Here is a 25,519-nt window from a genome sequence, read left to right as displayed (position 1 = left end):
AGAGATCACGTTTTACACGGCGGCGTCACTTCATGTGTAAGGACGAAGAGAGAAAACGACGACAAAGAAACTTCAAATTATGACAGACCCAGAGTCTGAACCCAGAGAGGACTGACGAATCAGAGAGAGAGAATTCATTAATAAATGCAAAGAAATAGCAAACAGAGAGAAAATGAGAACAATGAGGGACTGGTACAAAACACAGAGCAAATGGAAATATTTTGGATTAACTAAGCTGAGCTGCGGCTCTTTTCTTATCCAAACCTGATTATTCAGACAGGAATCTGTCAAAAAATTATGGTTTTCTAATATCAGAGATACAACTGAACCAACAAAACATTCGCTGCGTTTACATAGGCTGCGCTTTCTTACAACGCAGTATTAGCGTCACTGGAAAGACAGAGTAAATTTCCACCTGAAACTTAGAATTTTTTTTGTTAATCTCAGAAATTTTCTAGAAAAACAACTTTTGAAAATTTTTTGAGTTTTCAAACTCAGAAATTTCCTTTTTTTCTAGAAAATGTCTGAGCTTAACCTCAAAATTTCTGATTTTATTTCTATCAAAATTTGTGACTTTTCAAACTCTTTCCAAGATTTTCTCTTGAAAACGTCTGAGATTTTTGGCAGAAATTTACTACTTAATTTTCTTTTTTATATATCTTATTATGTTTTAAATTGTTCATAAGGCCAAGTATCTCCATGTCTTTTTTAATTTCACAAAGGAAGAAATTTAAGACAAAGAACTATTAAAAACCTGAGTTATGCCCATAAAGTATCGTGATAATCTAAAATTTAATTTAAAATTTGTTGATTTAGTTACATTATTGGATCTAAAAAAAATCTAAATATAATTAAAAAGTTAATTTATTTCAGTAATTAAATTCAAAAACTGAAACCCATATTATATTTATTGCACATAAGTTATGTACTTCAGGAAGTCCAAGAAATGTTGACAAATGAAACCAACAAGAAAATGATTTTTTTTATTCCTCAAATAACTGACAATTAGTGCTATATGCAAGGAGTCCATTAGAATGTTGAGTGGAAGGAAAACGTGCATTAGAAAAAGTGCAAAGACACCACATTCAGCTTTAGAGAAGTTATTTAGCTGCTCTCAGTTGTAAAAAAAAAATAGCTAGTTGCCATGGTTACGCATCATATTAACTGTCTAAAAGTAAAAAAAAAAAAAAAAGAAAGTAGGAGCAAAAACCCAAAAACAAAATTTAAAACCAGAGGGAAAAATTGTACAAAAAAGATTTGGTGCAACTGAAAGAACTAAAAGTCTGAAACTGTGTCTTTTTATAATTTATGTGAAAACTATCCACAGATAAATAATCTTTTTTTTTTTTTTTGTTTCTCGGTTATAAAAAGGAATAATGAAAACTAAAAATGCAGAAATGCTGTTTGTGTAATTTGAAAGGATTTTATTGAATGAAGAATGAAGTCATAAAATTACTACGACTTTATTGTCATAATATTATAACTTTACTTTCATAATTTAATTTTAAAATTCCTTTTAGCATAGCCCTAATGCTCATACATGTCATATATATAACACAATCCCACCATTTTAAAAAATGTAATTACTAAAACAAATGAATAACACATCTATTTACTGTAGTAACATAATCAAACTTTATTATAAATAAATTATAATAATGGCTTTCCACTAAGATTCTGAGTGGGCCCCATCTGGGCACCTTCTGGGTGCGCCCCTGGTAAGAAAGGGTGCTTTAAAGGAGGAGGAGGAGGAGGAGACATGGGAGGAGTAGCAGAAGGAAGAGGAGGAGCTGAAGATGGAGGAAGAGGAGGTGTCCTGCTCAGTGGAGACCAGAGGAGAGGAGCGGCCGCCATGTTAACCAAGAAGCCCGGAGCCTCGGTCATCCCGACGGGTAAGCATAGCTTCTGTTCCCGGCGTAGCGGCCTCTGATCGCGGCAGCCTCGGGACTTTTACTCCGCCTCGGTTTGATCCAACCTCCGGGAGTCAGGAAGGCGGGGAACTCCCGACAGGAAAGGCTGGGAGGTCTGCTAGCTGACCTGGCCGCAGCAGTCTGCCTCTCCCCGGGCTCCAGCTCGTTAATTTATCCGTAATCTCCTAAAGTGGAAGCCGGGGGAGCAGGGGGAGAAGCTCGGAGAGCTTACCGATGAGAAGCAGCCGAACCGGGGGAAGCTCCGGGCGTCTCCTTAGCTGTCTGTCAGGTTTATTTTTAGCCCGCAGATGAGAGTTGACAGCGGCAGGAGAAGCGGTTTTTCCTGCCGCCTTTCTCGGCTCTGTGGAGCCTGTTTGCGCCTCCTTTGTGGAGCTTTCCCGGGGTGGTGCTGCGCCGCTCGGACGGCTCTCTGTGGGGGTTCGGTTCGGGGGGTGTAACGCCGGATTTGGTGTTCGGGGTATTGTGCGCGTGTTTTTCGGTTGCTTGGTGATTTTTGGCCTTCAGGCTGGTTGGCAGGAAGACTGCTTCCTTTTCCGATCTAGATCAGGTCAGTTGTTGTTAAAATCTACTTTTTCTTACACATATCTTCCGTTTTAAACTTACTGTGAAGCTTGATAAAGTGTTTTATAATGTTAAAGTTGTGTAGCTGCTGCCAGCTTTGTGCTTTCATTAAACCTGTTGTTACTGCTGTCTGCTCTGAGATTAGGGATGGGCGACTTGGTAAAAATATCACGTGTTGTTTTACAGTAATTATCTTATTAAAATGTCCAAACACAGATAAGTCGAAACAATTGTTGTTGTTTGATTTAATGGAGCATTGAAATAGTTTTTGAATGATACAAAGACACTTCATGTTGGACACAAATTAAAGGTGCGGTGCGTCATAAACCTGAATTCTGGGCTAATTTTTGTTACTTTGTTCCAGTTCAGACCTCTAAGAGGTTGTGATGGGAATATTCGGAGTTTAGATTCACCGATATAAAAACATGGGCATACAGTACATCAGATCATTAAAGATACTGTTAGCGCTTGCTAATTAGCATGTATAACAACTCTTTGGAGAATCTTGGATAATGAGTTGAATGCATTTAATTTTCCTTTAGGATTAATAAAGTATTTTTGAAGTTGAAAAAAACACCAGAAATAAAAGACAAATGTAGATAATTGCTATTTAAGCTTTCAGGGCTGTTCTTATCTTGGCTTTTTCAAAGGTTGGAGTGAGTTACAGTCACCAGTCAATCTGAATCAGACTGGTTATTAACATGTCTAAAAGTAAAATCTGATTTATATTTTTAAAGGAGTGTGATTAAATTTGTTTTGTAAATATTATTCAGCTAAAAGTGGCTTATTTAAAAAAAAATAATCTTGTATATCATTCAGTTAGGTGGCAGTTTAACTCTTAAAAACATGGTCCTAATTATGAAGTTGAAACCGTATTCAAATTGAAATCTTACTCTGTATCACTCTGTATCTACCCTAACCCTAACCCACTCCCGTTTAATCCAGTCATAATTTAATTAGTTGGAATCAGATTATCTGTCCATCTTATTCAAGTTGTAATTCCTTCCAAAATAAGGAAGTGGACCACAGCGCAGGGTATTCTGGGTAAATGCAACCAAAACAAACAGTGCTAGCCTAGCGCTAGCAGGAGAAATGGCTCATGGACTAAAGAGAAATCCTCCAGCCGCTAAAATCTGATTCTAATCCAATTTTGTTACTTTTCCTGAAGAAGGAAGTTGTGCTCAGTTTCTTCTTCAGAGGTTCTTGGTGCAGCGCCCCCCCCAGGCGAGGAGGGGAACAGGTTTTTAAAAGGGTTTGATTGGTTTGACGAGGAGCAGTGAGAAAAAGAACCGCAGCAGCTGGAGATGGAACAAATGTTGCAATTTGGTCCCCAATAGAACTGAATCTACCGAACTATCATACTGGAAAACGCCAAAAGTATTCAGAACTGAAACATGTTGTCCAGAATTTTCAGTTAAATGTATTTATAATTCTGTTGAAATTTTAACTAAAATGAATTGCATATAGTTCAGCTTACTTAAATTCATTCTACTCTTATTTCTAAGTGAAGAACAAATGAATGCCAATGTGAGCTTGTGGATCCGTGGTAGAGCCGGAGCACCAAGGCTGTAGTCCCTAATGTGATTGGCCTTGGTTCAATTTATCGGACCATTTCCTGCAAAGTGCAAAAAAATCAATACAACAGTCTAAATAACATAAACTCCAATTTATTTAAGTTCGTTCCACTTCGCTCTCATTCAACTTGTTTAAATCTCCAATTAAATCCAGATGCATTGGTTGCTTAATTGTGACTGGAAACAGTTAATTTCAACAAACATTGAGATCAAAATGCAAAAACCGGCGTCATAAACTCCAGTTCAAGTCATAGTTTTGTGATTAATGTATTTATGAATGAATTATTGACAGATTAAAAATGTAACCATTTTAATCCAGTCAGTCAAAACGAATTAATTCTGAGGTCAGAAAAATAAATCAGTTGAGTCCAGATTCAATCCCATTTCAAGCAGTTTCCATTTATTCCAGTTTAAAGTAATTTGTTTAAAGGCTAAAACCAGTTACATAATTCATGTTGTGATGCAGTTCAGTTAGGAGTTAATTTACACTAAATCCAAATTCATAACTTTTGGTTGATTAAATTTTTTCCAGATTCAACATCCATTTAATAAAAATAGGATTTAATGTAAATTGGATCATGTTTTCTTTTTTCAATTCATTCATGTTAGAATTGCATCACTTAAGGCAAAATCAACGTAAAATACACTTTAAACCAACTTTAATGAAGTATAGTGTAATTCAAACCTAAAAAAAATCTACATTTGCCTTCAAAGTTCATTCTAATTTATCCATTTATCACAGTTTAATGCAGCTAGACTAAATTATAAATGAAATTGCATAATGTATGCCTTTTTTCCCCCATTTCTGTTCATTGTTAACTGAAATGAACTGGGAAGTGAAGTGGACTCCAGTTTGATTTGGGTTTCTTTCCACTTTAGTTATGATTGAGGAGACTATTGCCATTCATTTTCATGCAGGAACATTAAAGGACATGTAATGTTTTTTTTCTGGCTTACATTAAGTTAACTTGTTTAATATATCTAAAATATGTTGTTTTTTAAATTAAACCAACTGAAAACATCAGGGATAAAGATTTCTGTTTGGACTCTGACAGGTATTTTATTTGCAAGTTTCAAAACACAAGCTGTTTATTACCTTCTTAAAGTCCTAATCAAGGTATGAATACTAATATAGTGTTAAAAACTGTAACAAATTCTCAATATTATCAAAATATTGATAAATAGTTCATTGTAGCTGATAGTGTTAGCAAGCATGCTAAGATTAGCCTGTTTGCTCATGTTACAAAAGCTACAGTTGGCATAGGACACTGTGTTAGCTTCAGATTGCTAGTGACAGAAAAACAATGTCCTCTTAGCGTAGTATTCGCAGCTAACATGCTAGTCTTAGTGAGATGCTAAGATTAGCGTCTTGGCTGCTGTTAGCACTTTAACTCATAACAGTATAACGCCTGCAGATTAATGGACAGCTCCGTTTTCATGACAAATGTGTGCAAAATCATTTTGATATTCGGCTTTTTCATTAAATAAGAAATGCAATTAAAGTCATACATGAATAAGCGTGTTCACACAGCAAGTCATTCAAAATCATGGCGGAAACGGATGTAAACATGGCCGCCACGTTTCCTCCAATGCAGCTGAAAAACCACCTCATTCTAGCAAAAAACATTATTTTTTTCTGGTGAACTTTTCCTTTCAAATTGGCATGTTTTCATAAAACTTTTGCTACTGTTTGCAAACGTGACGTTTTGTAACTTGTTATCCAGAACTAGTTTTTTAGAGCGATGGCTACATGCTAATGCTAGAATGTTTGCGGATGTTGGCATTAACAAAAAAAGTGCTGCATCTAGTAATTTAATGATAACAACTGACAAACTCCAGACTACTCATGGACGTTAGATGCATTTTGGACCTTACTCGATAATAAAACAAACTTTATTGCTGTTGATATTTATACAGGAATATTCTCCTATGAGCTGTAAACTTGTTGAAAGCAAAAACCCACCTTTTTTTCTGTCTTGCTTGCCCATCAGCTCACTGACACATCTTGTGTTGGAATCACAAGACCAGGACTTTCCTGCAGAAAGCTACATGACTCCAACATGACAGCATGTGAGCGCTGGGGTCACACATTAATATAAAACGAACACCTGCAGCTTCCTCGCCTCCAACGCTAAGCTAATCCAGTGGGCCGCGTGTATTTTTAGCTGCTTGTAGAAAACTATCTGGGCAAAGGGAATCCAGGGGAAATGTTTTGGCAAAACAGAGTGTCAGCATGACGGACGGTGAGTTGTGGACTGTTTTTAAAGTGCAGAGATGACACTGATTGGTTAGGAAGTGACTAAATTCACTTCTCTTCAGTTACATTACAGGCTTTTAAAGGCTGGAATGACTTAATAATTTCTGTTCTTCTTTTCGTAAAATGCTGAAATGGTTTTGCTTTTCAAGTACTTTACCTCAAGTGGCCCGGTTCTGTTTTCTGAAGATATTCTGTTTGTTTAGGAGGAAATATTAAAAAATTAGCCAGGATTAAGAGTTTGATTTAAAAGAAAATTGAATGAACAGGACATAAAGTTAAGCTCATTTGTACGCTTATCAGATTTATTTTTAAATATGTTTTTTTATTTTTTATTTTAATTATTTATTTCTTAAAGGATCCAGGGGGGGATTATTGATTTGATTATTGATTTAAAATTTTAATAAGATGGCTTTACAGCCGCTATCGTCTTCCTATTGTACTGAAAAGGTTTTTATAAGTTTCCTCTGGTGTTGAGTCTTTTAGGTTGACTTGGAACGTCTGATAAAGACGTGAATTCTTTATCAGATTCACGTCTGGACTTTGGCCCAGGCTAATAAACATGCTGGTTGAATTAAAGATGGCCTTAAATCTAAAACATGCCAAAGGTGTGAGTAGCATTAAAAATGGCTGCTCCTTATCAGGTTCGGTGGGACTGAAGGTAAAAAGTCACTTTCTGTCTCACCTCTGCAGTTCCTCTGATTGTTGTGGAGACGTTTTGGCTCAGTCCTCTTCCTGTGACGCTGCGTCACTGCTGGCAAGATCTAGTTTGATCCTGTTGGACAGATGACCTCACGTTTGTCTCAAGAATGTCTTGGTATACAGAAAAGATAATTAGTAACCAAACCCAAAGCACCATCCCTCCTCCACCTTGCTTTATAATTGTCATGAGTACATTGGTCGAGGGGTCTTGAGATATTTTCAGATACAACATTGCTAAACTTCTTGTCGTGCTAATTGCTTTGGGTTTGAAGCTGGACTGGTCCATGTTGGGAAGATTGGCTCTTGCAAAGCGTTTGAGTAGGAAATGCAAAGCAATGGTTTATTTTCTAAAGCCGTTTCTCATTTTTTTACATTAAGCTCAGTAAGTTTCTGGAAAAAATGTTGAAGCTTCTGAGAACATTTGCAAGAAAATAACTTAATTTAACCCAGTATAGGAAAAAAACTTAAAATTCTGAACTTGTGACGTCAAAACATTTTTTTCTAGAAAATTTTCTAAATCAATCTCAAAATGTGACTTAATTTGTGGAAATGTACACGTCTTTATATCTCTAGCAGAGCAACAAACACAAGCTTTTCCAGAGGCGCTTGCAGGATCTGCGTTCCAGTTACAAAATATTGTTATGAATATTGTTAAAACTATTTGTCAATATTCCGCTAATGTCAAAAAAACACAATTTTGTTTGGAAGGACATTGGATATTCAACATGGTGGATCGTCTTGGCCAGGTATCGCAGCGTTTCCGGCCAACGAGGACGTAGCCCGTTGAATGTGACGTTTAGAACCGACGGAAACAAATGCTGCGTTCCAGTCAAACTCGAAAATGGGAAATTCCAGCTTCCCTGTCAGATTTCCCACTGGGAAACTGAGAGCAAGTCCGAGTAGCCGCTGTTACGAAGGCTGACTTCGCGTTTCAATATGCCGCTGCCTCGCTTTAACAATAACAAGCGATGGTGGAAACACCCGTATTTTACAAGACAGATCCAAAAGGGCCTAACATCAGTGTAGCATGCATCACCTGCAACTCTAAGCTAAACAAATTAAAAGTGGCATTTACTAATTGGAAGTAAAGCTTAAAAGTATGTTTATAAGCACTATTGCAAACAATAGGGTGTGATTGGTCTGACGTCAAATCCAGCTTTGAGTTTGCAAGGTAACTGAACGCATCATAAAATACACAGAAGCCAAGACAACCGCCATGACGCACCAGAAAGTCTGATGGACGCTGCAGACGTCTTTATTTTCTCTGCTAAATACAATCAGAAAGCTATTGCCATTGCTTCTTCTCACCCACCATGTTTGTTTACGCTGAATTCACGTTTGGTCTCGAGAGGTTGTACGATTACCTACCGATCTGCGTATCGGTGTATAAATGTGTGTGTTTGTGAATGCGACTCTAGTGTATGTGACTCTAGTGTAAAGCGCTCTGAGTGGTCAAACTGACTGGAAAAGCGCTACATGAGTTCAGTCCATTTACCATTTACGAGATTTCCCAAATGTCGGTGGGTGAAATCAGTTCCTGTGTGTTTTGGACAATTTTAAAATCTTGCTGGGTGAACCAGACTGTCGGCTTTCTCCTACGATGCTGCGTGTGTTTGTTTTCTTTCTTCATCATATTTTCCTCAACGATTTTAACTGTAAACTTCTGGAAGAACTGGAAAGTTCACCTTGGAAGGTTCTTGAATCAGACTCTGAACCAGGCGGAAGGACCAGGCCGATAAACTCGGCGTCTTTCCTGTTTGTTTGGATGTTGCATCACAGATCGTTGCTGTAACTTTGTTGTCATCTCTGTCTGGTTCTGTTTCAGGTTACATGAGCTTAAATACCGAAGCCTGACCCGGCGTGGTTTTGGTTTTCAGACCCAACACGTCTCTGTCTGGAAACTCTGCACTTTGCAACCAGTTGTTTACAGGTTCGGATCGAGGCTTGGTGTTTGGGCGGAGTGGGGGACACTTTGTACCGCTGTGGGCTGTGTTCTGGTTCTGTTCCACTCTGGTGTCACAGCTTCAGGTTTTACACAAACAGACGTTTAGAGAGAATGGCCCCTGCGGGGAGATTGTTTGGATTTTGACCCAGTGACGAATACCAGTCGAACCGGCTCTGGAAAAACAGTTTCTTCTCTGCTTTCACCTGAGGGTAGGATTTGTGGATTAGAGTACAGTGCTGATGAAAGTCAGACGAGTTCCTGCAGATGAAATCAAATCCTCTCCATCAGATCAGATCCAAACTCCATCCATATTTCTCCTCGGTTCTAGTGCGGCTCTGGTTCGAAGCAGATTCAGTAACGCCTGAAATAATGGATCCATTTTGCTTCACTCAGGCTGGGAGCAGAACCACACCTGAAGCTGCTGTTAATGTTTTATTTTTTTCAGAAGAAACTTTGAACAGCTGATATCCAGTGCAAAAGTAAACAAATAAAAACTGGAAGTGATGAAAGGTGTCCCACAGCATCAGGCTGCCACCGCCGTGTGAAGGCCGGTCAATACGGCGTAAAAAACTAAACCCCTGATGTTTCTTTGGTTTTTCATACCAAATCCTATTTCCAATAGTTTTTTATGTTTGTTTAAATTTTTCTATTTATATTTTTAGACATTTATTTTTCCAATGTTATGATTATTTTTATTTTTTACACAGTTTACATAAATATATTCTTTAGAGGTATATCTTTGGAACGGGAGAGTGTTAATATTTCTAGAAGTCTGATATTTTATCCATTTATTTTTACATTTTATTTATTTATTTTTTTTATGTAGATTTTATTTTTTAGCCAGTATTTATTTTTTTATTTTAACCCATACATTTTTTTAATGGGTTAAGAATTTTTAATGTCATTCTTAACTTCATTTTTAGAGGTACTTTTTAATTTTTTATGTACTATTATTTTATTTTTTAGAAGTTTGGATTTTTTAAAATATATTCTATTTTTAAAGGTATATTTTTATGCATTTTTTTTTTTTTAGTTGTATTTTTTTATATGTTTTTGTAACTTAAATTCATCAAGAGGAAGTTGGCAGATTCTCAGATCAGCTGATTTCACTTCCAGTTTTAACCTGCAATATTTGAATTTAGAATATCTTTTTTAAAAATCCACTTTTTGTTAAAAATATTTTCCAGGATAATGTCAACATTAAGTTCTTCCTTGAACATGTCTGACTGTAGTTCACTTCTTCAGAACAAACCGTCTCGCATCCGAGAGGCTGGCGGAAGTGAAAGTAGCAAATGTTTAATATTTAACGATGATGCAGCCATTACAAGCAGGAGGTCATGGAGTTGACCGGCTAGCAGCAGGAACCAGTCCTGAAACGAGTCCGATGGGGAAATCCTCCCTGGCTGGGTTCGGGTTGAGCAAACAGACTTTATCTAGGACCCGTCATGGCCGCACGTCGCTCCTCGTTAGCAGGATTACAGCGAGCGTCCAGATTACAGCAGCAGAAACAATCTGCGTGCTCCGACCGGAAGCATCAGACGGTTTTGGAAGTACAGATTGGACCCCGCTGATCAGAAAATTATTCAGTAAAATCACCTAACTATCCCTTGATCTGCTTTTAAGTTTTAATATGTTGAAATTAACCTGCAAGAACAACTTAAAACAAATATTTTAAAAAGAAATAAGGTTTTGTTAAAAATATAGATCCAATCAGAATCCGCCCGTTTCCCCTTGACGCGCTCTGATTGGTTATCAGAATGTCACATGACCTCATTAACAGGTGGAGGTGGGAGGGTGATCTTTTATTTCATTCAAAAATAAATAACTCTTTAAAAAAGTTACAAAAAATATCTCTAAAAAAACAAATTAAATTTACGTGAAAAATAAAAAATTTAAAAATAAACACCTCTACAAATAAAGTTTAAAATTACATTAAAAAATTTAAATAACTCTTAAAAATTAAAATTGAATTAAAAAAATAAATAAAAGTAATCATAAAAACATCTGGAAAATGCCATAATCTGTATCACAGCCTGCAAAACGTCTCACTACTCTTCTGTTTTAGCATTGACCTGAATTATTTCTGTCTCTGCTTGCATGTTGAGGCTTTCCCAGCATATAAATTAGAAACACTTTAAATTTATTGTAAATTCAGTTGGCAAAAATCTCTATTTTTTGTTATTGTTATAGTAAAACTGACAATCTGATTATGTTTTTGTTTTTGCTGATTGGAAGGACAAAATGCAGATTTAACCTTTTGCTTTATTGGATTGTTTTCGGTTTCTTAATTTTTCTTTTTGCCTGATTATCGTAGAAACATTTTGTTTGCTCTAAAACCGGCCAGATGGAGCGACGACTTTATATCTCCTGCTGGTCGGAGACGATCTGAGGCGTTTTTGACCCGACTGGATCTGTGAGACGAGGAAGACATGAAGCAGATAAAACTGGAAGGAGGAAAAGTTTTCAGAGAACCTCTGCTGCAGCTCATCTAGCGTGACCTCTGACCTCTGCGTGCTGTCGTCACATCTCTACTAAAGGAGGTGAAGCTTCAGGAGAGTTGAGGGATTACCGCGCTAAAATAAAACCTTCATCCGTCTTTAGGCCGAGTCAATCTGCTGACCGATTGAGTCCAGAGCAAAGCTGCTCCAAAACGGCCTGAGCTTGACGGAGAGGAAGAAAGAATTCAATCAAACCTTGATTTAAAGGGACAAACCGCACATTACCTGCTTCTCTAAAGGCCCTGGATTCATTCAAATTTCAGTCTATGTGCTGTGGAGGAACGTCTGCCTGGCAGAATCATTTTAACGTTTTATGGGCTGATTTAAGGTCAGATTTACACCTGGACATTTATTTTAAGAAATAAATACTTCCTAAGAATTAAGCTTTAAAAATAGCATAAATATATAAAAATAATTTTAAAAAAATTTAACTAAAAAAATAAATAAATAATGCCTGTAAACAAAAAATAATATAAATAAAAATAATCTTAACATTTTGAAATAAAAATTATTTTAAGAATACATTTAGAAAAATCTTTAAAACATTTGACAAATAGCTAGTTTAGTGAAATGATCTGATGTGATTCTTGTTCTTCACAAGATGACGTGTTGCTTCATGGGAACTTTCAGCCTACTTCCTGTAGTCTGACTGGATCTTTCTTTATTTTCCAAATCTCTCTGGATTGTGAAAATGACCTCAGATTTAACAAAAGGGAGTGATTATGGTTTCACTTCTTTCCCTTAATGGAGGGACGTCCAAAGCACATTTACCAGATATATCATACAAGAATAAAATTTCTGTTTTATCCGTTTATGATTGAGCAGACAAATAAAAAAAGATACACGTTTAAAAACAAATGTTTTTAAATATTTTTGTGGCTTCATGTGCTTACAGCTTTACAAGTTTGGAAACTTCTCCCTTAATGAATGAAATAATAATCTTGTATTTTTTTTCAGGTTGTCTTTGGTTGATGTTGTAAAATATTTAAATGTGAAAGAAAACGCAGAAGCAAGCAGATGAATATTCTGCAGTGGGAAATAAAAACAGTGAATAATCTGAAGATATTTCAGAAATTCCTCACGTTCTCTCTCTCTCTGCATCCTTCAGGCAAATCGGGCGAGCCGGTCTGCTCTCCTGGTCACAGCGGCTCTCAGACAACATCGCCCGTCGCCCTGCCGCCACTGCGCAACAACAACCACAACCCCTTGACGGTACACACACACACACACACTCACTCACACACTCAGCGGCCTGTTCTTCAGGGTGTTTTCACAGCTGCAGCATCGCTGATGTTCCTCCTGACTTCAACCAGCTTTGATATTTGGGAACAATCACCAGGGTTCTTGTCCTGCTCAGATTCTCCTGCAGGTGGCGCCACGCAAGGTGTGAAAGCAACGACTGTAAAACAGGAAGACCAGGAGCTGTCTGCAGCCGAAAAACAGAAAATTTATGCTTCCCAGTCATCCATCCAACCGTTCATCCATCCATCCGTTCATCCATCCATCCATCCAACCGTTCATCCATCCATCCATCCATCCATCCAACCGTTCATCCATCCATCTGAAACTCTAAATTTGTTGTGAAAACTGGGTTTTCTGTAAAAACTTGCAGAATCAGTTTTTTTGCTGCTTTTCATCCTGGATCCAGAGAAAGACTCCATGTTTGTTCATCGCTCAGCAGAACTTGGAACAGATCCATTTTGATTTGGACCTGGATTCTTTTTATCACCGGCAGCAGAAACGTTTTTTTCTTTCCTCTGGTTGAATCTACAAGTAAGGATTTCAGCTCCAACCGGACGATTCTGAACTGGTTTCAAATCAGACGCTTCACGACCCCTGACCTGTCGGCCCTTCCTGTGATGATTCGTTAGCAAAGTAGCCATATTGTTTTCAGGTGTGGCAGAAACACACCAACCTGATCTCAGAGGGACGGTTTGATGTTGTTTCTCACACACACACACACACACACCTCTTTGAACTGAGCCGCCTCACCGCGTGTGTGTGTGTGAATTCGTCTGAAAGGAACCAGGTGTGCTGGTTGCCACGGCGACGGGGGGCGACTCGAATCCATTAATAAGTACGAGCGTAATCAGGCTGTCGGCATTCACACGTTCATTCTGTGTTCATCATGTTTGTGTTTATTTATTTTTCTAGGTTATATTAATATTTCTCTTTATTTTCCTAAAGTTTTAAAAAACAGCAGCATGTATGTTTAGTTATTTATGGAGTTAAGGTACAAGAAACCTTCAGTATTCATCAACTCTGATCAGAAAACCAATTAAAAGTTGGGATTATCAAATGATCTCTTTGTTTTTAAATTAAATATTCAGATAACAATCATCTTTGGGATTTTAAATAATAAGGTGAAATAAAATAACATTTGTTTTAAATCTTGGAAAATAAAAGGATAAATTCATGGATTATTAAAATAGATTAGAAAAATACAGCTTTAAAAATTTACAATATAGTGATGTTATAAAGAAAGTTGAGTGGAAGGAAAAAGGTGTGGTAAGGAAAATGTGAACCAGCATCACAAATAAACACCAACCTACACTGTCAAAAGAACCAAAATCTGGTCCAATAATCATGTTGGTTCTGTGCTTGATCACGCAGAAGGAGCCCAGACCAAGTATCAATATTCAAATTTTGTGCACCACATGCAGCCATCACCGTGTTTGAGTACCGATGGTGTTAAGGGTCTGATACAGTTTTAGATTTAATGTAGAATTAAATCCTATACAAGAATAAATATGAATTTATTCTCATTATCACAAAATATTATGATATTCTCATAATTGTATGACTTTACTCATTATTACAACTTTTTCACGTGACATAACTTTATTCTCAAAATATTATGACTTCATTGCCATTATTTGGACTTTATTCTCCTTATTTTAGGACTTTATTATTTTTCTTAGTACTGCCCTAATACTCCATCGTACGCTTGAGACACAAATGGAAGAAAAGTGGGAGGAATGGACTCAAAAAGCAAAGAAAGTGACGAAAAATAAAGAACCTGACATTATTAGAAGAAGTTTTCTATATACATTTTATTTTATATAATGTTCAGTGTGAAATGTTTATCTCATTCTCCTTTACGCTGATGGCGTTCTTCTGTTTTCTTCTCCAGGGAGGTTCTAAGCCCGCCATGTCGGACAACATCCAGGTCTCGTCTCAGTCGCAGGTCCACATCACCCAGCTGTTTGAGGAGAACTCCAACAGGCGTTCAGTCCTCAGCACGCAGCCCAACGGCCTCACCCCGCTCAGCTCCAGCCGATCGGCTCTGCAGCTCCCGGACCGCCAGAGTTCAGCCACCGACTCCACCCATCATGGCCGCCAGACCATCGCCATCACCAACAAGCAGGGAGACGCCAAGCCAAAGCCCTGCCCCATGTCGCCCGACCTGGCCATGAAGCAGTACATGTCCAAGCTGTCGTCCTTCGAACACCACGAGGTGTTCAACTACCCCGAAGGTGATCCGTTTCGACCAGGAGCGCCGTCTGGGTTGGTTGTGTCGTTGGAACGTCGTCTGATTTGGTTTGTTTCTGTTGTTTCAGTGTATTTCATCGGCCAGAACGCAAAGAAACGCAACGGCGTTCTGGGTGCAGCCAACAACGGCGGCTATGATGACGAACAGGGGTCCTACATCCAGGTGCCACATGACCAAATCGCTTACCGCTACGAGGTTCTGAAGGTGATCGGAAAGGGCAGCTTCGGACAGGTACAAACACGCTGGCTTCACGTTTGATTGGTCAGTTATCTGAGCACTCCGGCCCTCAAATATTTTAGATTTTCCTGGGGAGTAAACCTAAAATACTCCCCATGAAAACACAGGTTGAAATGCATTAGCTCAAAGCTAATTGACATGCTAATGTAGGTGATTGTCCGGTAGATTCGGTTTGATTGGGACCAAAGTTGCAACATTTGTTTCATTTTCAGCTGCTGCAGTTTTTCTGAATGCACTGTCAAATCTTACAATTTGAAAAGCCAGTTTTTCAACAGTTTTATCCATGAGGGCAACAGCAAAAATCCATATTAAAGCTAAAAACATTAGATGGAGCAGTATTTGCGTAAATAAAGACAACAGTGGATTATAAATCACTATTCATAATAAATACCACGATATTGTGATATGTTGTGTTATTTGCTTGTATTGAATCAGTTTTATCTTCCAGCAGTTTGTTGTTTAGACTTTGTGTTCTCGCTGTTTTTTGACCCTGTTTTTCTTCACTGCGGCTGTTTGAGCTGTTTTGGTCTCGGTTCTGGTTTCTGTTCTCATATTTCTTCTGCTTCTGTTATTATCTGGAACCTCCCTGTGGTTTGGCAACTTGTTGCTGTTGGTTTCTGTGTTGGATTTTTAGTCTCGTTGCTTCGTTTTTTGGAGATAATTTGTTTATATTTTTCTGTCTTCATTGCTTTAAGTCACTCTTTCTTGTGCTAAATTTGTTTGGGTTTTTTAAAACAATTTTTGTGTCCAGGTTTATTTCTGGACTGCAAGTAACAAAAATGTTAGTTATTGATTATTCTAAGGAATCAATTAATCTGATTAAAAAAGCAACATCCTGGAAATGTTTTATTTATCCACATAAGCTTTTTTAATACAATTGTAGAAATCCATTAAAGAATGAAAATAAACATCATTTGTTGCAAATGATGCATCTTCAGCTAAAAAATACACATTTTTTTATCTTGTATGCAAAATGTATTGTTTGTACAGTTTTACCTTAATTACTGCTCTGAACATGTTCATCACTTTTGAGTCTGTACACTCGATTAATCCATTACTAAATTAGTTGACTATTAATTCAACAATCGATTAATCATCCATCCATCCATCCATCCATTTTCCGTGCACCCTTGTCCCTAATGGGGTCGGGAGGGTTGCTGGTGCCTATCTCCAGCTACGTTCCAGGCGGGAGGCGGGGTACACCCTGGACAGGTCGCCAGTCTGTCACAGGGCAACACAAAGACATACAGGACAAACAACCATTCACACACAAACACACACCTAGGGAGAATTTAGATAGACCAATTAACCTAACAGTCATGTTTTTGGACTGTGGGAGGAAGCCGGAGTACCCGGAGAGAACCCACGCATGCACAGGGAGAACATGCAAACTCCATGCAGAAAGACCCCGGCCCGGAATCGAACCCAGGACCTTCTTGCTGCAAGGCAACAGTGCTACCAACTGCGCCACTGTGCAGCCCTCGATTAATCATGATTAATCCAATTAATTGTTTCAACTCTACTTTTTATTTGATAGAATTTAAATTTTATTTTGTTTTTAATTTCTCAGTCTGGCTGTTACCTTTTGTATTTTAGTATTTTAAATGTTTGTTGTGGTTATATTTGGATTTAAATATAATGTATCATGTTTCCTCCTGAAACACCTGTTGGTAGTCAATTACTAAACAAGTTGGCAATTAATTCAAGAAGTGATTAATCACAATTAATCCGATTTATCGTTTCAACCCCATTTTATTTTTGCTATAATTTAAATAGTATTTTGTTTTTAATTTCTCAGTCTTGCTGTTTGTGCTTTCTGGAACTTCTGTACTTTAATATTTTGGTATTTTAAATGTTTATTACGGTTATATTCGGATTTAAATGACTAGTGTTTCCACCTAAACGCTTGTTTCTGTTCTTTTCTGGTCAGCTTTGGATGACATGTTGATGTGAGCGCCACCTGCTCTGACAGATTAAACATTAATCAGCGTGTTGCGTTTCCCCTCCTGCAGGTGGTGAAGGCCTTCGACCATAAAACCCAGGCCCACGTGGCTCTGAAGATGGTCCGCAACGAGAAGCGCTTCCACCGGCAGGCTGCGGAGGAGATCCGCATCCTGGAGCACCTGAGGAAGCAGGACAAGGACTCGAGCATGAACGTCATCCACATGCTGGAGCACTTCACCTTCCGCAACCACATCTGCATGACCTTCGAGCTGCTCAGCATGAACCTCTACGAGCTCATCAAGAAGAACAAGTTCCAGGGCTTCAGCCTCCCGCTGGTCAGGAAGTTCGCTCACTCCATCCTCCAGTGTTTAGAAGGGCTGCACAAGAACCGCATCATCCACTGCGACCTCAAACCAGAGAACATTCTGCTCAAGCAGCAGGGCCGCAGCGGCATCAAGGTAAAACACGAGTCCTTCCTCCGCTAAAGACGCACTGCAAAAACACAGAACCTTACCAAGTATTTCAGCCTAGTTTATAGTGCAAATATATTAATAAACTTGAAATGAGACAAACATCCCAAGTAACTTTTCAGCAACATATAGGAGCTTATTTTAAGTCAACAATTCTTTAATACTGATAAAAAAATCTCTAGTTCCACTGGTAGATTATTTTATTTACAGCAAGATATTTTACTCATATTGCAAGTGAAATAATTTGCCGATGTAACTAGAACTTTTTCATCAATGTTAAGGAATTATTGACTTAAACAAGTTTCTGTACCTTGGTGAAAAGTCTCTTATTAGCACAGTTGGATAGCAACTGGTTACATTTACTCAATTAGATGTACTTGAAAAACCTTTTTGAAAAAAAATTATTTTAGGAGTATTTGTACTACTTTACTTTTACTTGAGTAACATTTCTGGATTTTCTATCCACTGAATGAGGAACAAACACGTTTTAACCAAAGATTCACCGGACAGAAACACACCTGCAGTTTTTGTTTAAGTTTTATAAATGTTATGTTGAATGAAACAAAAATTTTCTTTCTGTTACTTATATGAATTATTGTAATTTTCATCCTTAAAATACCAAAATTTCCACTTTACTTTATAATTTGATCCATCTGATTATATGATTTTTAAATATTAAATAATTGATAAATTGATCACTCAGTACTTCAGAAGACTTTTTTGCTCTTACTTGAGTAAAACGTTTGAGTACCCACCTCTGCTTATAAGTTAGTTTTGTCCTTTTTCAAGTCTACTAACATATTTAATTAGACATTGTTTGATTAGAAAAACAAATTTTTAAGATTTTGTGTTGTTTGAAGCGTATTAAAGGACTCTGTTCTTCTGCAGGTCATAGACTTTGGCTCCAGCTGCTATGAACATCAGAGGGTTTACACCTACATCCAGTCCAGGTTCTACAGAGCTCCAGAGGTGATTCTAGGTAAGGAACGGCCCAACCTGCAGTAGCTACAACAATCCGCTCACAATAAAACACATCTAACTGTGTGAAGCAAACCGTTTTATTAGCTTTTGGGAAATTTCTTAATGCCCATACAAGTTACAGATGTTTCAAAAAGCTATTTCAAACAGTTAATTGCTTTGTTTGACCAGAAGAATATTAGTTGGACCTCGAGAGGTGAAAGGTCTTCTTAAATCATGTCAGAAACTAAATTAAGGATATACTCCCACCAGACCTGTTTAGTTCACTTTAGTCAAACTCCGGTTTGTTTGGGGGTGTCTGATGCGTAATTGAACCAAAAAAGCAAACTCTGGTTCAAATAAAATCTGGGTCTCGGTTTACTTGAAGTGAACTCTGGTTCGGTTTGAATGCATATGTGAAAACCAACCGGACCAGAAACCTCTCCAAAAGCAGGAAGCGGACTACAGTGCAGGGAATACTGGGTAAATGCAACCAAAACAAACACATTAGCCTAGCAGGAGAAATGAGCCGTCTTTTACCAAAGACAAAAGAGAAATCCTCCAACCGCTAAAATCTGACTCCAATATTGTTAACATTTGGTGAAGAAGGAAGCCACGCTCAGTGTCTTCAAAGGTTTTTGTTGTTTTATTCAGTGGTTCTTGGAGCAGCGCCCCCACAGCTGAGGACGGGGACAGGTTTTTCAAAGGGTTTGTTGGTTTGATGCAGTGCAGTATGAAAGAACTGCAGCAGTTGAAAATGTAACAAATATTGAGTTTTTAGTCCCCAATCAAACCGAGTCTATCCGATTATCACCCCAATTCCTCTAAAACAACTTTTCAATAGAAAGATGTGGAAACTAGATGGCAGTAATCATTGTATCGGATAAACTGCTTGTTGAGTTGCAGAAATGTCTTAAAATCTGTTTCTTCCTGAAAGATAACGACCTGCTGGACTTTGTTCTCCAGGCTCCAGGTATGGGATGCCCATCGACATTTGGTCCCTGGGCTGCATCCTGGCTGAACTGCTGACCGGTTACCCACTGTTACCAGGCGAAGACGAATCCGACCAGCTGGCCTGCATCATTGAACTAATAGGCATGCCCAGTCCAAAGGTCCTAGAAGCCTCCAAGCGAGCAAAGAACTTCGTGTCGTCCAAAGGCTACCCGCGGTACTGCACCGTCACCACCATGCCCGATGGCTCCGTGGTCCTGAACGGAGGACGCTCCCGACGGGGTAAAACACGCGGTGCCCCGGGCAGCAAAGACTGGAGCACCGCGTTGAAGGGTTGCGATGATCCGCTCTTCCTGGACTTCCTCAAACAGTGTCTTGAATGGGACCCAGCACTCAGGATGACGCCGAGCCAGGCGCTGCGCCACCCCTGGCTCAGGAGGCGGCTTCCCAAACCTCCGTCCGGAACCACAGCAGAGAAAGTCACCCCAACCAAACGCGCCGTCAACAACAGCGACAGTTCCATCACCTGCGTCTCCAAACTGGCCTCCACCTCCGCAACCACCACCACTTCCAAATCAAGAACTAATTTGGCGGCCATTACAGACGCCAACGGAAACATCCAGCCGAGGACGGTGCTGCCCAAACTAGTTAGCTGAGACTCAATACACCCCATCCCCTGTGGTGGGGAATAAAGGCTGAGTTCAAAAGAAACCAGCTGGACCTGAATAAAACTGGTCTATCCAGTTGTGAAGCGCATTTGGTTATTTATTGCGTTGCTGCGGTGCATTTAAGTGAAATGAAGTCCTGACGTTGGATTATTAAAGAAGCTAACCAAGCTGGGATGCAGCCTAAACTAAGGAACCCTGGGTGCATTCGGAAACCTCAAATTCAAATCATCTGGAGCGGATGAGGTGTTTTGAAGTTTGGGCAAAAGGACGGTAAAGTGACGACACGTTGTGGGGCGGTTCAGACAATCGGAACACATCACACTGCTCTGTAGCTCCAAACTCACAAAAACACATCAGAAACATGGTGCTGATGGAGGGAACAAGGCTTTTTAAAATATTTTATAACAACAATCTTTTTAGCTGAGTCATGAAATCAGTTTAACACCAAAAATGTTGAGTGACATCAGTCTTACAAGTTTTTATCTACGGTTTTAGGGTTTCATCTAAAGTTTTATGTCATCAACTGATTGTAGCGTGTGTCTCTGAACCCTAAAGCCGCGTCTGGGTTTTGGTTCATTTCATTTTTGGGGTTCTGTTGGGCAATGATCCAATTCACAGCATCAGAACTCTCTAAACCCTGGTTTTAAACAGCTACCTGAGAGCTGGCTAACAGAATTAGTTAGCCAGTTTTATGTTATATCGACTAGCTAGCCATGTTAGCATGCTAGCGTAGTGCCTGTTAGCTGGCTAACTGCTAACTAGCACGAACTGAGTTGGTAAACAGCAATATATTCAGGTTTAGCTGCAATATTGCTAACTATTTTCGACGTAACTGGCTAGCAGTTAGCCTAGCACACACAAAAGAGATAGCTGTCATTAACTGACTCAGTGTTTGCCTTGTATATCCGTCATTTGGCTAGCATTAGCCGTTATAGCCATAGCATGTCAGCTCTCCACTGCCCGGCCTTATCATTCTCAGACAGAATAATAAAATATTTCTACTTTCTATGATTTTAAGTTTGTTTTTCAGGTTGTAAAGCAGGCGAGACAGTTGAGGACAGATAAACAGTGGTTCTGTTTATGAGAACAGGCTTGATCCCAAAAGTGAATTTCTGGGGCTTGACCAGGCTGATGAAGGAGTCGTAACCTCAGAAGGTAAATTCAGTGTGATTTACAGACGAGTTCAAATCGAGGCCTCTAATGGTTTAAAAAAAAAAAAAAAAAAGAAGGGTGAAATAGACATGTTTTACAACAAATCTATAAAATAACTCAAAATTTTAATATCTGTTTTACTGTGAATGCTGAAAAGCATTGGGAAAATATAAATATTGTCTGCAGTAGTTAAGTTTATGTGGATATTAAATAGGGACCTATTGTAATTTGATCAGACAAAAACAACCCGAGTAAATACAGGATTCAGTTCTTTATTATTAAACATAAAACAAATAGAAACTGTAAAACACACTAGTCAAGCAAAATGGCGGCACCGGTTAAAAAAACAAAATAAAAGAAATTCAGATTATCCAAAAATTAAACCTTTAAATTGATTCATCGCCAGCCCAGATCTGGTTTCATAATTATTTTCTGGTGTTTTGTTTTACATTTAAAAACACAATATTAATAACTCAAGGTTCTCTCTGGTTTTTGGACCGTTAGCTTGTTTCTGGCATCACCTGAAACAAATTATCAGCTTATGAAGGAACCAATGTTCCAGATCTCACTGCGATCCATCGATGGTTTGGTTTCTGATGATGTAGGTGAACAATAGAGCAATGATCAAACTTTAATCCTGATCTTTTTAAATCAGTGTTGCTAACCATCAGGGAGGGGGCGACGACAAGTAAAGCATGTTAGATTTAATTTATTTGTCACATTTTAATATTTAAAAGTCTAATCTATGTATGTACAGTGATGTGCAGTTATTACTGTATACTTGAATGTGTGTGTGTGTGTGTGTGTGTGTGTTTGTTGCAGGACGCGTGTGTGCAATATTAAAAAGTTCTCTTAAAACTTGTTCCCTTACAAACACACATGATATTGATACATAAACAAAATCTGAACGCAGTCTGAAAATAAAGTCACATGAGGAGGTGGAGGATGAAGATGAGGAGGAGGAGGAAAAGGTTCCCGGGATTGGCTAATCGGTGTCCGTTGACGTAATGTAGCACACAGGAAGTGAAAGACAATGACATGATGCACAGGAGGAACCGCAGATGCTACAAGCTCCGCCCATCTCAGGGGAAGCTCCGCCCCCTCCTGGTGCAGGAGGAGGGAAAAGTAGAAAATGTGGAGTTGAGTCTGTTTTGTTTTGATAAATTGAGTTGATTGTATGTTTAGTTTTTTTAACGTTTTTTTGTGAGACGGAGTGCTGAGAGTCGTAACTTTGTGCCTTCAGTATCTCGACGCCATGCCACGCCCTCCCAACACACACAAACATGATGTCATTATTCATTTATTATTCAGCCTGAAGTGGCTAACACAAAAGTACCAACAATATCTCATTTTCCATTCTCCATGATGTGTAGCCTGTATTTTCAAGTAAACATTACATGATAGTCATATGCCTAAAAAAAAATGGAAATTTGTCATTAAAAATAAACTGCAGTCTAATTTTTAATTTTTGTCTTAATTTGGTAAAAACAATCTAATATATATGTTGGATTCCTCAAGTTTAATGTATTTGTTACTGTTTAGCTTCAAAATACTTCTGGATTACACATTTGGTGCCATTAGTTGCCTTCTGTTTGCCTCTGAAGAATTTGGGAATGACATCTTTTATAAAACATTTCTAGTTCCACTATTCACCGATTGAAAAGTATTTGTACAAAGTTTGACTTTACCTAGTGATGTCTCAAATGGAACAATAAAAAATAAAAATGAAAGGATTACCACTTATTTGCAGAGAAAAAATTTAAATGCAGCGGCAACAAGAAACATGGGGAGCGGGGGGAATTAAAGATGAATTATATGTGTTTCAGCCATGTTGGATTCTAAGAATGGGGTTGGTGAAAAGTCTCAAACTAAAAACTGTTGTGTACTTTGAAATTGGATGCCAAATTTTGAGCTGTAAGAATTTTGATGTTCCTGAAGTCCAAAGACAAAGTGGAACCGTTACCAATTTAAGCTAAAGACGCAGTGCAAGTTTTTATATGTGTAGTTTTTGTAGTGCTTTAAACAGAGATTCCAGTTGGGTACTAGTTGAGGACAGGTGAAAAAAACTTTAAAATCCTGTTTCAAATCTTTGCATCCAAACCTGGATGCTGTTTGTCGGCAGCAGTGAGCTGATTGCCTTCACGTTTGTTTATTTCTTCTTCTTTAAATACAGTCACCAACGACTGTTTTCCCTTGAAATTCAAAATTCTACTAAAAAATACCTTATTGATCCCAAAGGGAAATTAAACACATTTCCCAATAAATGAAGAGTTTGATGCATTCAGCTGGTCTGTGATCACTCAGCTCAATATCTGTCCCCAAACTTAGGGTCACAACAAAGTTAGATTTGTCCATTACTCACATTTTTAAATTAAACAGGAAATTATAACAGTCAAAGTAACTCAGTTGGGGTGTCTCCTTTTTAGTTGTTTCTACTAGTATTGTGACATTAAAAACAGAGGAATGATTATTTGTAGTTATAAACCTATTCAGGGCAAATCCAATTTTCAAGCTTACCTGTGACCAGCTTCCGGTATGCTATGGCTGCCGTTTCCGTTGAACGTCCTCAACTCGCATCTGACGTCATTCCCAAACGCGAGCTCCAACTTCCGAGACAAAAACGAACGAACATAAATTATAAATTTAGACTTCTGACTGAAATTAAAACACCGTTAGCACTAGCCAAGAAAACAGTTGTCATAATGCCATTACTGACGCTCATACTGCTATCTTGCTGAACCTATGGGCCTCTGCAATGTTTACAGATCCAGCAGAAGAGACCAACAGCCCAACCACAGATCGTAGCTTTAAACTGCTCTGCACTGATGTTAGCATTTCGTGTTTGTGTGTGTTGGAACAGAAAGGGAGAAGTTTTAGTCATGGCAGCACAATGTACAGACACATATCAGCCAACTGTCGTTTGCCAACGACAGGGCGAAGCTAACACTAGCCGTTTGCTGCACTGACGTTGGTTTTACTTACTGAAGCTACCACTAGCCTACTGCTAACTGAATGCTAGTAGCAAATAGCAAAGGGTTTTCTTGCTCTCTGCAGCTACGTTGAGCTCTTCAACGAAGTTCTCAACCAAGTTGTTAGTATTAATGTGGTTGTTTTTGATGTTTGTACCTCAGATTGCATTACTGTTGTCATTTATATGACTAACATGCAGGGCATTTGGTTTAATCTACCAAAGTGCATTCCTTTACAAAAGTAGCTAAATGTTAGCTACTCCAGCAGTCACATATAGGCGGTCGGAAAGTAAAAACAAGCAAAAATACAATAAAGAGACAATTTTTCCTGTAAAACATGTTTTAACTTACCTCTTGGTAGCACTCTGATAAAAATCTTTGTTCATGTGAAAGCGGCTTTAGCCTGTTAGCCAATTAACTCATTAGCCATTTGGCTTCTCGCAGCCAGACATTAGTGAAAAGTTTCTATATCGTTTGCCAGCTGGGTTTTATTGTTGATTTTTTAAAAAGTTGTAAATATTGTGCAAAAGTGTTTGAATAAAACATTTGGGATGGGGCTGGGGGTATTCAATGGGCTGTGGTGCCACCGCACAGCCAGTTTTATTTTGTACTGTATCTGCTGTACAGAACACAGAAATTGACACTTTTCTAGTGAGCCTTTGTTAAATTTTATTGTGGTGGAAAAAAATATTAATAAAAACACTTTTATTGTCATCTTTTGTGTTAATAATTTGAAAAAAATCTGTTGTGTTTTCATTTCTAAAAATTATGAAATAATAACCCGATTGCTAAATGAGCCAAGCTAACCTATGAACTTTTGAGCCATTTGGCACATGAATGAAGAAAGTTCAAGAAGAATTAAGTGTTATTAAAAACAAATTGGGAAAATATCCACTTTAATTTGATCAAGCCCTATCCAGCCATGGTTTATCTACAGAATTACAAAATATGGAACATATAAAGTAAATGTTGATTTTTCGTTAGCTAACACACAGTTAAATCTAAAACGTATTTAAAAATATTACTTCACATTTTACTGATTCTTAAAGTATCAAAAAATGGGTCAATCACAAAAGTGGGCATTCAGGTTGCATTAAAGAGAAGGGAACTAATGTGGCTTTTTGTTTTAATTTATATTGGTTTTAAACAGAAATCTCTATATTTTCCCAAAAATTCTTGAGCCATTTGATTAATCTAAAATTACTTTTTCTTT

At 38.2% G+C, this 25,519-nt stretch overlaps 1 protein-coding gene and 1 long non-coding RNA gene across 4 annotated transcripts; one reads left to right on the top strand and one right to left on the bottom strand.

Moving 5' to 3' along the window:
* The first annotated feature begins 1,686 nt into the window (after positions 1-1,686).
* Positions 1,687-25,020, top strand: dyrk2 (dual-specificity tyrosine-(Y)-phosphorylation regulated kinase 2). Of its 3 annotated transcripts, none has more exons than XM_028045410.1 (7): positions 1,687-1,892; positions 12,574-12,677; positions 14,599-14,941; positions 15,026-15,189; positions 17,208-17,597; positions 18,498-18,588; positions 19,533-25,020. In XM_028045410.1, the coding sequence occupies exons 1-7, from the start codon at positions 1,760-1,762 to the stop codon at positions 20,171-20,173; spliced, it is 1,866 nt and encodes a 621-aa protein (XP_027901211.1). In that variant the 5' UTR covers positions 1,687-1,759; the 3' UTR covers positions 20,174-25,020. The 3 variants fall into 3 exon arrangements, with proteins under 3 accessions (XP_027901211.1, XP_027901213.1, XP_027901212.1); XM_028045412.1 differs by lacking the exon at positions 1,687-1,892 and adding an exon at positions 2,388-2,478; XM_028045411.1 differs by lacking the exon at positions 1,687-1,892 and adding an exon at positions 11,377-11,507.
* On the bottom strand, positions 2,485-19,123 carry LOC114161825 (uncharacterized). Its single transcript, XR_003599089.1, has 3 exons — positions 19,107-19,123; positions 12,090-12,096; positions 2,485-3,596 (listed from the first exon to the last, which is right to left on the bottom strand). It is a non-coding gene; the product is annotated as an uncharacterized LOC114161825 (long non-coding RNA).
* Positions 25,021-25,519: the final 499 nt, after the last annotated feature.

Source organism: Xiphophorus couchianus, chromosome 18 (assembly GCF_001444195.1).
Source record: "Xiphophorus couchianus chromosome 18, X_couchianus-1.0, whole genome shotgun sequence".
Classification (NCBI taxonomy): domain Eukaryota; kingdom Metazoa; phylum Chordata; class Actinopteri; order Cyprinodontiformes; family Poeciliidae; genus Xiphophorus; species Xiphophorus couchianus.
The sequence above is the reverse complement of the archived record's forward strand: the minus strand, read 5'-3'. Positions and strand labels throughout refer to the sequence as shown.

Excerpts from the sequence above, each read along its gene's own strand:
- dyrk2 (XM_028045410.1), top strand. The coding sequence starts at position 1,760 with ATGGGAGGAGTAGCAGAAGGAAGAGGAGGAGCTGAAGATGGAGGAAGA. Across the intron at positions 14,942-15,025 it reads GGTGTTCAACTACCCCGAAG|TGTATTTCATCGGCCAGAAC; the intron begins GTGATCCGTTTC and ends CTGTTGTTTCAG. Across the intron at positions 15,190-17,207 it reads GAAAGGGCAGCTTCGGACAG|GTGGTGAAGGCCTTCGACCA; the intron begins GTACAAACACGC and ends CCCCTCCTGCAG.